This window comes from Poecilia reticulata, chromosome 6 (genome assembly GCF_904066995.2).
Source record: "Poecilia reticulata chromosome 6, P_reticulata-male-v2, whole genome shotgun sequence".
Classification (NCBI taxonomy): Eukaryota; Metazoa; Chordata; class Actinopteri; order Cyprinodontiformes; family Poeciliidae; genus Poecilia; species Poecilia reticulata.
The window spans coordinates 30114200-30126918 of NC_088835.1; the positions used below are offsets into that span (position 1 = coordinate 30114200).

The following is a 12719-nucleotide window of genomic DNA, read 5'->3' on the forward strand; positions in this document are numbered from 1 at the left end:
GTTAACCTGTCTGATTGTCATACACTTTATTATTAGCTACTGTATGACATCCTGATTTATTAGTTAACCTGTCTGATTGTCATACACTTTATTATTAGCTACTGTATGACATCCTGATTTATTAGTTAACCTGTCTGATTGTCATACACTTTATTATTAGCTACTGTATGACATCCTGATTTATTAGTTAACCTGTCTGATTGACATACACTTTATTATTAGCGACTGTATGACATCCTGATTTATTAGTTAACCTGTCTGATTGTCATACACTTTATTATTAGCTACTGTATGACATCCTGATTTATTAGTTAACCTGTCTGATTGTCATACACTTTGTTGTTAGCGACTATGTAACTTCTTGATTAATACCAATGACATCAGTTGTATAATGCAATATATTTAATATAGAACATTTTACTTCTGTATTTTTAATAATCCACACTGTCACTGGTGGGGTAAAACTGTTTAATTGATGTTACACTTTTCACATTTGAACATGTCACCCATGTCTGTGGCACATTCTTTGTGTGTCCACCTTGAGCAGTAGTCACACTGTATCTGTGAAGTGGACAGAAAAAGAAAACAGTTATGAGTTAGCAAGTGTAATGTGTTTGAAGTGTTAAATTGTACAGTTTAATTGTTTACCATGTCAATGATGTTCTCTGTTGCATTATGATGAAGCATGTTGTATGCCACACAGTACTCTTCCACCTTGTCTGGGAACAAATAAAGGCATTTTGAGTGTACTTTACCAAAAATAGTCAAGTACTATCTCTTTATATTCTGTTGACAAGCCATAATGTTCTACTTGTACATAACAGAAAATACTGCAATTTAGTATTTCATATATCTTTGGATTTTTTTAATGCTTTGGACTGTTCCTGCATGGCCTATGGGAAAATTTGTTCTTTTTGGAATGAGAAATTCTGTGATATGCTCCTAAGCCATCTTGTGTTTTTGATTGTTAGAATATTAACAAAAACTGATCAACAGGTTTCACACAGACTTCCACAGTTCCCTGAACAGGGGAACTGGTTCTTTATACCCAACATTAATATAATTTTTTGTGTTCTGACCAAAAACTTCTTAGAATCATAGCTGTCCAAAGCTATAAATCTCCGAACATTCACAAAAAAAACTTCTAATCTACATGTTTATGAATGTACATCCAACAATACAATTCTTGAAATACTGCAGAAAACGCAACAGCGAGTTTAAATGCAATTGACAGATCCCAATTTTTATTGACAACACTGGTGGACACCATGTCCTTCCTGGCAGCGCTTGGTGGACACAGGGACTTCAAGTGACTCAAGAACATCTCCTGTCTTTTATTAATTGAGGCAAAAGTCACACAGATAGTGACTGTTGGCTACATAACCCAGGGGCTGTACTCGGGTATGTGATCTGTTAACCAGAAAAGCCTTCATGTTCCAAAAGCAACCTCAATTTGCAAAATCTTAATATATGTAAATGTGAAGCACATATAAAAACAAACTTAACATGAATGCTTTTCATATACATTAATAAAGATAAAGATTTATTTCGAAGGTGAAACACTGGTTTTGCCCCAGTTTCAGTGTGGGTAATACCCATACCAACACGGTTTCTGCTTGTACAGTCTGGTAGCGTGAAGAAAAAAAACGATAAGGAAAGTTAAAAAAATAAACAAATAATTCAAATTCAACATTTAAGAGTTTTAAGTAATCCTAATAAGTAAACCTATGTGTCGAAGTCCTATCTGGAAAGCCATCACTGTATCCAAGCTAGCAGACGTGTTATCCAACCCAAAAATATCAATGAACTGGGGAACGTGAATTTAAACGGGGCTTGTTTTGTAGTTTACTGCAGCTGCAGCAGCATTAAATTTGATTTATTTACTTACTTTTTATTGGGTCTTGTTTTTTCTTCTCGCGTATGATGAGCTGACGGCTCCTCTCGATATCGCAGACCTCCTGCAGAATGCGCATGCGTGCGCATGCGCACTTACTACATGTATGCTATTCTGACATGTATGGCTATCTGACAGAACACCGTGCGGTTTTGGATCAGAGTTCAGTGACTATTTCATATATTCAGACATGTTACATACTGATATTGATCATGTGTCTATTGCAATATGTATTGTTATTGATTTATTGTCCAGCTCTAATCGTAACCAGAGAGACTGATTAGATGTGAACAAGTTCTTTTTCAACAAGTACTTTGTTATTGTACTTAAGTAAATTTTTCATGTATCTGTACTTTACTGGAGTATATGGTTTCTTGTGTACTTTCGACTTTTACTCCACTGCATTTTACATAAATTATCTGTACTACATTTGTACTACACTGCAAAAACAAAAAAAACATTGCAAAGTATTCTTGGGCATGTTTCTAGTGGAAATATCTTATTACACTTAAAATAAGACAAAAACTAACTTATAAGTAACGTTTTAACAAGAAATAGTAGCTTGTTTTAAGTGAATAATTCCTTAATATTTTGAAAAAGTGCTAGTTCTCCTGGCAGATTTTTTCACTTATACGGAGGAAGAAACGGAAGTAGAAGATTTAGAAAGTGCGACAGCAGACGGAGACGGAGAATGAAAGTGGGTTAGCTCTGCTATTGGATTAGCATTTGACCTTGGAACAGATCAATTGTAGTAATTTATAGCATCTCTGACCTTGTGGTCATGGAGTCGGTGTGTGAAAAGATTCAGGAGTGCAGAATGAAGATGCAGGCAGAACGAAAGTTCTCAGAGAAATTTAAACATCACCAAAAACAAGAAGTATAATAAAAATAAACTGTGAGGAATGTTAATCTGCTGAACATGATTGAACTTCAAAAACACAAAATCTTACCAAGAGGTTTTGGTTTAGTTTCAAGTGCAAATATATTCATAAACTTGAAATGAGACAAAACTAGCTTAATCCTTAATATTGATGGAAAAAGTAGCAGTTTCAGTAGAAGATTATTTCACTTATTACAACATGTTTTTTCATGTTTTCAGTGAAATAATCTGAATAATGGAACAAGAACTTTTTAATTTGTCAAATTATTTACTTAAGCTTATATATGTTGGTGAGAAGTTACTTATAAGTGTGCTAAGATATTTGCACTAGACATTAGACCAAAAGTACTTGATAAGATTTTGTGTTTTTGCAGTGTGTGAAGATGAAATGAATGAATGAGCTCTGATCACTTTTTATTTTAAAGATTTTTACATGTATAATTCAATTTAACAATAATTTATTTGTCCCAAAGGGAAATTAAATGTTGTCATCTAATAATCCTCAAAGAGTCACTGTGGATAGTGATGATGTGGGCAGGAAGATCTCCAGTAGCAGTCAGTGTTGCAGCGAATCAGAAGAGGCCTCTGACCATCGGTTGATAGCAAGCATGCTAATCTATCTCATTTGCTTTTGCTGCTCTTCTTTAAGTCTCTACCCATTATGATTGATAGAAGAGATGAACTTCAACTCGTCTGGGATTTGGGGGTCGTAGTTCAGAAGTTACACACCTTGTTGTCATGGTTACGCACCATGTTAGCTGTCTGAAAGTGGAAAAGTGAGAGCAGAGATTGCAGCTGCACAGCGTCCAAAACCAGAGGGAGAAAACACAAGAGCGTCACTCCAACATGCTGCCACTATGAGCGGCGCTAAAGAAATAAAAAAAAAACCCAAATCAAATCAGTCACTTTCTATAGCGACTATGTTTCTGTTTTGTCTTATAAAAGGTTGAATCGTTCAGCTTCGTTTCTTTCTCACAGATTTGACATTTTCACATTCATGCGCGCTGCCGTTAATCGTGTAAAAACCTCAGTTTCTGACTGCTGAGGGAGACATTGCTCTGATATTATGAGGACAGGGTCATGAGAAAGGAAAAAGAAAAAGCCTTGACACATTTCTGGGGACAGAAAGTGTCCTTGTTTAAAGTGGGATGTCACTTTATGCGCTTAAAACTGGCAACAAACTCAAACCTAGAAAGTTTGTGAAGTTGGAGATGGAATCAGAGGACGGTGAGACATTTTATGTCCTCACTTGGTCTGTGAGGCAAGCTGGGACATGTTCACTCACCGGCCACTTTATTAGGTACACCTGTACAGTTGCGCAGCCTACCTGAGTATTCATCCATCCATCCATCCATTTTCTTGCACCCTTTTTCCCTCAGTGGGGTCGAGAGGGGTGCTGGTGCCCATCTCCAGCCAACGTTTCGGGCGAGAGGCGGGGTACACCCTGGACAGGTCGCCAGTCTGTCGTAGGGCAACACAGAGACACACAGGACACACAACCATGCACACACACACTCACACCTAGGGGCAATTTGGAGAGGCCAATTAACTTGACAGTCATGTTTTTTGGACTGTAGGAGGAAACCGGAGTACCTGGAGAAAACCCACCATGCACAGGGAGAACATGGAGACTCCATGCAGAAAGACCGGGGCCGGGAATCGAACCCAGAACCTTCTTGCTGAAAGGCAACAGCTCTACCAACTGCGCCACTGTGCAGCCTTACCTGAGTATTCAGGCTGATCATTTCCATCCTTTAATGGCTACATTGCCCATGTTCAACTAGCTGGTTTCCTTAAAGTGGGCATATGATAGAGACTTTTTCACACTTAAAATCTTTCAGCTCTGGTCGATTTAAAATGGAACTGTGATCATTTGAATTCCTCATTATTGTGGCTCCACAGGCTCCTCTTTTCCTCCTGTTCTGAGGTGTGTCTGAATTTTACTCCTCCTTATTTTCAAACTGCAATGGCCCTAATGTGACGTCATACCAAAGCGCGGTGCTGGAAAAGTTTAAAAACAAGCCTTCTAAAAACTTGAAAGGTTCTTGAGTTTTACTGTAGTGTACAAACTCAGGTTCGTGATGTGAAGAATGATGGTGCAGATCAGACTGTGTCCCTCCAGAATAACCCTGCTCTGCATACACTTTTAGCCTGGCCTGGCTCTCCGCTCTCTTACACACATATCAACAGAAACATCTAACCCAGATTCCTGCAGCGCCGTACAGCTTCAGCGTGAGTGTCCCAGAACAGAGCAGCGGGGTATTTCCTTGAGGAACTCCAGGAGAAACCCTGAGAGGTGAAACAGTCACAGGATAATTGCTGCAATTCTCTTTCTCGGAGCAAAGTGAAAGCACTTAGGAAAACTGGTTCAAGGAGGATCTGGCTTACTTCCTAGAGACGGCGCGTGTTTCTGGCGTTGCCAGATTTTGGGATGTTTCTGCAACCTGAGCCAGGAGGTCGGAGGTAAAGGTTGAGTCAGGACCTGGTGGGATTGAATCTGCCGTCCGCGTGCCTGATGTTACAGTAAATCCAGGATTTATTTGCGTGCTCGCCGGCTGATGTGCCCTCGTTAGTGCAGTCACATGTGCTGATGTAACCGATGTGTCACTGGGCTACCTGTGATCAGTGAAAACCAGATAAACACACCAGTGACTCAGTGTGCTTTGTGGTCGGAGCCTCTCGCTGCAATTCTGTGACCTCGTTTCATCAGCTCGCCTGAAGCCCAACACACACACGCACGCACGCACACACACGCACGCACGCACGCACGCACACACACACACACACACACACACACACACACACGCACACAGAGTCACTGCTATATTCACTCTGTTTGCATCCCATAACAGGACATTGCTTTGATAAACATACATTTTCTGATGTATAACTCCAGCTTAAAAGGGGGCAGGGTTGCCAGATTTGACTGTTTCCAACCCAAAAACAACGTAACACCCGCCCAACTCCAAAAAAACGAGCACAAATCTTACATTCTAATACAACCCATGACATTTTTGGTTGTCCTTTGTAACAGTTGTAATATTCTGACCAGATCCCTCTAGGGCTGCAGAAAGGACTTGACTCTTTGAACCCAATCAAACCTGAGTTTTCTGTGTTGATATGTCCTTTTAATTCATGTTGTTCTGTTTTAAAAAACTACACAGTGACACTTGATTAACCAGTGACTAATCATTGATGTCATCTTGGAGAGATTTCAAAATTAACAGAAGTAAAAAGTGCGATAATATTTGTGCTTTTCTGCCACACAATGACAACGATTTTGTAAGAATTTTTCTCTGAAACTTTTCTAGAAACCTGTCAAATTTTAACTTCCAAATTTGGTAATATGAGTTACAGCAGCATTTAATTTCTCTTTGGAATCAACAAAGATCTCTTGAATTTGTAGCTGGTTTTTCCAGCCAAATGTGTTCAGAAGCAGATAAATCTGGCAACACAGAAAGCAGGCCGGTGCGTCTCAACCGCTTCCAAAAACAGAAGTAGAGTTTTTAAAAATAAAAAAAACACCCGGTTTTTTTCAGCAATAACTTAATGTTTGTCCTGGAATATGAGATGTTTCAAAAACCGGCAGAATGCGCCGTCACCTAGCAACCCCAGGGGAACTCAACCCGTTACCTAGCAACCTAGTCTGAGTTCCAGGACATTTGGTCAGCTGGTTTTCCAGCTAAGTGCACTTTACCGTGCGCTGTACGTTTGTATAATAGTGCATCTGTTTGCAGCTATCTTCATGTGAGCGTAAACATTGAGTTGGGGGGGGGGGCGTGGCCAGCAGCAGAATATTTGGATTTAAAGTGACAGAGACCCTGAAACAGTTCATTCTGAACTGAGCAGACTAAAATCTCATTATCTAAGAAGGATTTTTGTGAGAAAAATTAACTGAACGTGTTTTGTATAGGCCATAAACCTATCCTAACCTGTTCAAGGAAGAATAATAGGCCACCTTTAAGATAATCTACATAGTAGAAATCAACTGGTTTGCTTGTACGCCTCCCAGAAAAGGGAGCATATCAGCCTGGTGTGTCAACAGATTTACGTCCCCACAACTTGATTGAACGCACGAATGATTAGCAGTGATGCAAACCGGAAGGCTCAGTGAGATATGAATCATCCTCCTCATCATCAGCTGCTTCAGAGCGATGGCAGAGATGATGGAGGAGCTTAGAGCGTGAGGCTTGGATTAGACTCTCTCCTCGGCTCGCTGCGCTCTCTCTTCTGTCCCGTCTTTGTTTTGTCTCTCAGCCTTTGTTTTTCTCGCTCGTCTCTCTTGGCATCGATCTCCCTGCTTGTTCATTCAGTGCTAATCCGTGCCCCTCTGATCTATTTTAGAAATGTCTTGGGATTCAGAGAAAACAAACTCGCATTTAGCAGGAAAACTGAAGTGTACGGAAGACCAGAAGGGCCATTAATCAATAAAGAAAAAAAAATACATAAATCCAAACAAACCTGTGTATCTTAAAATCTAATTTGAAAACTTAAAAACAATTCATAATAAGCAGCATTGTATAAAAATTACACAAACAATTAAACAAATATTTGTTCAGTTATGCATGAACAAATATTTTTTAAATGTATTTTTGGGACTATTTATTATTTTCTTGGAAGTGAGCAGCACATTTCAAGAAATATTTCATTGCATTGTTTCCTGCAGACCATCGGAAGTTAGGATTTAAAGTAGGGCTGAAACAATTAATCATATTGATTATTGATATAATTGTCAACTAATTTAGTATCCTACTAACTGGACACAAAAAATGCCATTTGCTAAAAAATGACGTTCGGAGGAGTACTTTATGGAAAATTTATATACTTTGCACTTAGAATAAAATATGTTTATAAATATGTTCCACCCAGAATTCCTCAGGTGGTGGTTTTAGCTTCACCTGGTTGAAAATCTGTGAAAGACAAATCGCCTTTTAAGCATCAGTTAGTCCAAAAACATTAACGCATCAGCTCTACACTGAATTGATATGAAGTCAAGGAAAAAGTTCAGAGCTTTTGAGAATTATTTTTTCTGCAGATTCATTTTGTCCTACAGATCAAATCAAGCGTACAATAAAGGAAAACTATGATGTTTGCATTTTAGGCAGTAAACTGTTTATTTTTTTATTTTAAAAATGGATTAAATCATTTGTTTATTTGCATATTTCAATGTATTTCTAGTGTTTTATTTAAATGAAAAATCTGCAGTTTTTTTAAATGTCTTCCAGTTCCAGTGTTACATGTTTATTATAATTTAAAGTTCTTGGTCTTTGTGAATGTGTTATTGCATTGTTGTGCTGTTACCGTTATATTACTTAAAAATGGTTTCAAAACAACAATATTATCATTTATCGCAATAACTTCTGGGACAATTTATTGTCCAGTAAAATTCAAGTACTGAATTGTATCAGTGAATACGCCACAGAAGATAACATTTTCAAAGAAATATGCCACCAGGAGGAGTATGGAGTGTAAACTCACTCTAAAATCTCATTAAAACGGACAGAATTAGATAAATAAGTCATAACAAAATAAAATAAACTATAATAAAACAACTCAGAACTATTACAACCTTTATTCTCCTCATTAAGCAGCAAACTGAGTCTCCAAAATGTCTGTTGTATTAAAGAAAACTCAGTCATGATGGAGACATAACGGCTTGTCCTCGTCCTCCCCCTGATTTTGCTCTAATGCAGAGGTTGACAGCCTGCTGGACAGCGCTGTAATTACGCTGTCTCACAATTAGGCAGGCTGTGATTCATTCAAGTTAAACACCTTTTAGCTCTCCCACTGCTTTCCCCACTCTGCCTCATCTCTCCTCCCATTCTCTTCATCACCTCACAGCATCTCTTCTCTTTTCCTCCTGCTCTCCATCTGTGGATCTGTTTTCTTTTCCTTCTTTGGCTTTTGGACACGATGTGATATTGTGTAATCAACATGTTCTGTTTCACAAGCAGAAACATGTTGGGGGGTGGGGGGGAACAATAAATCCTTTGTTTTCTTTTTTTCCCCTGTAACTTGCAGTTTCACAAATTTCCATCAGAGGCAAAAAAAAAAAGAAAAGATTTTTAATTAACTAATTACTGAGAGTGAGAGCAGAACGATGGTGTGCAATTTGTAAAGTTACAGAGTGACAATTTAACAGCAATAATTCAATTAGCAAGCTAAATGTTACACTCCACACTAAATATAGTTAGACTGTCATAAGAGAAAAAATAGATTATTTTTCAAAGTCATATTTCACCATTTTATTCATTCATTAATAAAGATCACAGTTTTAAACAAAATGTTGAATTAGGAATATAAACATTTAGTTTACAAGCTAAACATTTGCTCCAAATTATCATTAACTTTAAACTAAATATTTAGTTTACAAGCTAAAGAAATTAGTTCCAAACTAAATATTTTATTTTGCAAGCTGGCTTGCTAATTAAACATTCTTTAAATATTAGAAAGCTAAATATTTACTGAGCAAAGTAAATATTTAGTTTACAAAATAAATATTTTGTTTCAAACTATATATTTATCTAGAAAACTGAACATTTAGTTTTAACCTAAATATTTAGCTGGGAGTCTAAATGTTTTGTTTTAATATTTATTATTTAGTCTGCTCATATTTACTAAATATTTAATTAATTGCCAGCTAAATATTCAATCTAAAGCTAAATATTTAATATTTCACTTGCTGGGGCTGCACAGTGGCGCAGTTGGTAGAGCTGTTGCCTTGCAGCAAGAAGGTTCTGGGTTCGATTCCCGGTCTTTCTGCATGGAGTCTCCATGTTCTCCCTGTGCATGGTGGGTTTTCTCCGGGTACTCCGGTTTCCTCCCACAGTCCAAAAACATGACTGTCAGGTTAATTGGCCTCTCTAAATTGCCCCTAGGTGTGAGTGTGTGTGTGTGCATGGTTGTGTGTCTCTGTGTTGCCCTGCGACAGACTGGCGACCTGTGCAGGGTGACCCCGCCCCTCGCCCGGCATGCTAGCTGGAGATGGGCACCAGCAACCCTCCCAACCCCACTGAGGGACAAGGGTGCAAGAAAATGGATGGATTTCACTTGCTAAATATTTGTGATATTTATTGATGAAGTTAAAACATTGGGAAAATATGACTTAGAAAAATGAAATTACATTGGATTTTTTTCTATTATGTTTGGCTAAATAACCCAAATATTTGGTGTTAATTCATGGCTGGATGCAAAGCGTTCTGTTCTTCATTATTTCTGTTTAAAAAACAAAAAAAGGAACCGTCTTCATGTCCTTTACGTCTCAGCGCCCAGCAGCCAACAGGCTCTCGTGCTCGGCGGCGTGGAGTACGGTTTGGGTCTGGCACAGAGAGGCAGGAAATCAATAGCCATCGACATGCAACACTGCGTCAGGGCTGCTTCTGCCCAGAGAGAGGAAGGGAAAGCGATGCATGGATGAGCGGAGAGAAACGGAGAGAATGAAGCTGCGATAGAGACAAAAGGTGTAATCAGAGAATAACCTGCGGCGGCGACAGAAAGGCAGGTGATAAAAAACAATCAGAACCTTCAAAAGATGCTGCAACGCCGACATTAAAACACGTCAAACTCAGTGAGAGGAATTATTTTATATTAAAGTCAACTTAAGATTTCTCCAGTTTCACCATCATATTTCAGCTCTGAAAAAAAAAATCTCCTCTATAGCTCAACTATCATGATAAATTATAATTATCACCTCGAATAAACAATAAAATCCAGAAACAGATGAAGTCTGTTCTGTTAGAGCAAAAGAAAACTGTGATTATTGGTTCATATAAGGACTACGCCTGTCACAATTAGCAATAAATCAATTAATTGCATGATAAATTAAAGCAAGCGTAATCATTTTCATTTGCATGATTTAATGTTTTTCTCTTTTCTTTCTCTTTCTACCAAAACCTGGATGATAAAAGTCTTCAGTCTAGTGGTTTGGTCTCATCTAGTTTGTTTTTTTAAAGGACAATTTTGTTTATAAAGATTTTATAATTAATTTTATCTGTTGTTTTATTTATTTTGGATATTTAAAATGTTTTCCAGTTCACCATTGGCTATGAACAGTTTAAATAAAAATACACTTCCCTGAAAGTCAAAGTATAGAAACTACCCTGCCTCCACGTGTATCGACACACCCAGTAACAGAAATTCAAAAACATAAAATGTTATATTTTAGTTTACTTTGTTCCTGCTGTTGAACACAGCAAAGGCTAGATGTTATTAATGACAATAATAAATGATGTAATATTATAGTGTCTTCTCTAGTTAATTTGTATTATTTTTATCTACAAAGTGTGGTGCTGGAAAAGAGAAAAAACTGCACAAAAGATTTTTTTTGTTGCTAAAATCAAATGTAATTGGCAGCCCTGACAGTTTGGAAAAACATTTCATGTCCACTGATAAGTACAGCAGAGGACCTGTGATGCTGTGGGTCTATTTCTCTTCTGAAAGTCCTGGGAACCTTTGATTTGAAATAAAATTTCTTTATCCAGAAAATTGTTTGTTTTTCCTGTGATGTGGTAATATTTCTGCTGCTGTGTTTATTGTTTTCTGCGCTTCAGGACGGCTCACGCGCAGGGAAAAGCAGAGGCGGCGGTGGGAGCCGCGCAGAAAGCCCACGAGGAGAGCCGGATGGCGAGGGTCACCGCCAAGCAGTTCTCCCCGTCCTTCCAGCACCCTGGAAACGGTGGGCTCCCAACACACACCAAAACCAGAAACGACGTAACGACAAAGCTGCACCCTCATGTGCAGAGTGACTTGAAAAAGCTAAAAGCTGTTTTCGACCTCATACACTGCAAAAACACAAAATCTTACCAATTAATTTTGGTTTATCTTCCACTGTAAATATCTTAGTTCACTTGCAAATAATTTTTCAGGAAGATATGGACCCATTGCATGTTATTTTTTACATCCAGAAATTTCATGCATGCGCCCAGCGCAGCTATGGAGGGCTTTACTTGCCATCCATAGCCGCAGTAGAACAACTCCGTTAACGACCTGGAGATGTAGATATTATTAATTTAGAGCAGCGAGCAACTGCAAAAGGAAAATAATGTAGAAAAAACGGTAAAGAACAACTCAGAACCACTGTTTTTTCGCTCTCTGTGTCGGCGATACTACGCGCAGACTCGTTGCCATAGCAACTGACAATAATGCCACCGTATGTGTCAGGATTCAACACCAAAGAACACTCAAACATTTCCCACTCAAAGAACAGAACATTCAGTCTGTTACAGTTTTATGATTCTAGGCTTGATGTTTATTTTGCGATTACTGTTAACTGATCGCTGTAGTAGATTAGCTACAGCTGCTATTAGCTAAGCTAACACAGCGGCGGTTGATTAGCTAATTTAAACACCTGTTAAACTGATGATCTGTCAGACTTGGTGTTTTTAGGTCGCCTTTTAAAAAAATTTTACTGAACTAAAACACACCAAACTCCACGTCACATCTATATGTTAAGGTTGTCAAAGTCAAGCTAGCATAACTGATCTACTTCCCTCTTCCTCGCTATTTGTTTCTTAATTAAAACGTTTCCTTACCTTGTTATCTAGTTGTTGCAATGTTGACAATTAGTGGCAAAGCACTGCATCCTTTTTTGTTTTTTTAAATCATGTGTACGTTTAAGATTTAGTCCGTTATGATGACAGCTTAACAGCTAAAGCCAATGCTAGTCATCGTCAGCCAGCAGCTTTTTGTCCTCCAGCAGGAAGCTTGAGTGTGTGACATCATACTGCAAGGGTCCATAGGAGCTTTTTTAAAGTCAATAATTCCTTAGTATTGGTGAAAAATTCTATTTCCATATTATTTGACTTTTAACTAAACTTCACATGCGAACAGACCAAACGCGTGTTGATACGTTATGTGTGTCAGTTGGGGGGAGTTGATGTTAAAGGTCACTGATTGCCTCCCTCCAGCTTTGACATTCCACGTCTGTCAGTCACACCTGTGGGGCTC

The 12719-nt window shown here is 38.3% G+C and overlaps 1 protein-coding gene and 1 long non-coding RNA gene across 2 annotated transcripts in view; one reads left to right on the plus strand and one right to left on the minus strand.

The window, feature by feature from the left end:
- Window positions 1–12719, plus strand: part of jph3b (junctophilin 3b) — a 49312-nt gene that overhangs the window by 23386 nt on the left and 13207 nt on the right. Inside the window, exon 4 of the mRNA XM_008436549.3 lies at window positions 11324–11448. Within this exon, the coding sequence (XP_008434771.2) occupies window positions 11324–11448 (125 nt within the window). The remainder of the gene's footprint in view (window positions 1–11323; window positions 11449–12719) is intronic.
- Window positions 450–2037, minus strand: LOC145552040 (uncharacterized). The gene is made up of 3 exons (XR_014087978.1): window positions 1889–2037; window positions 649–719; window positions 450–561 (listed from the first exon to the last, which is right to left on the minus strand). It is a non-coding gene; the product is annotated as an uncharacterized LOC145552040 (long non-coding RNA).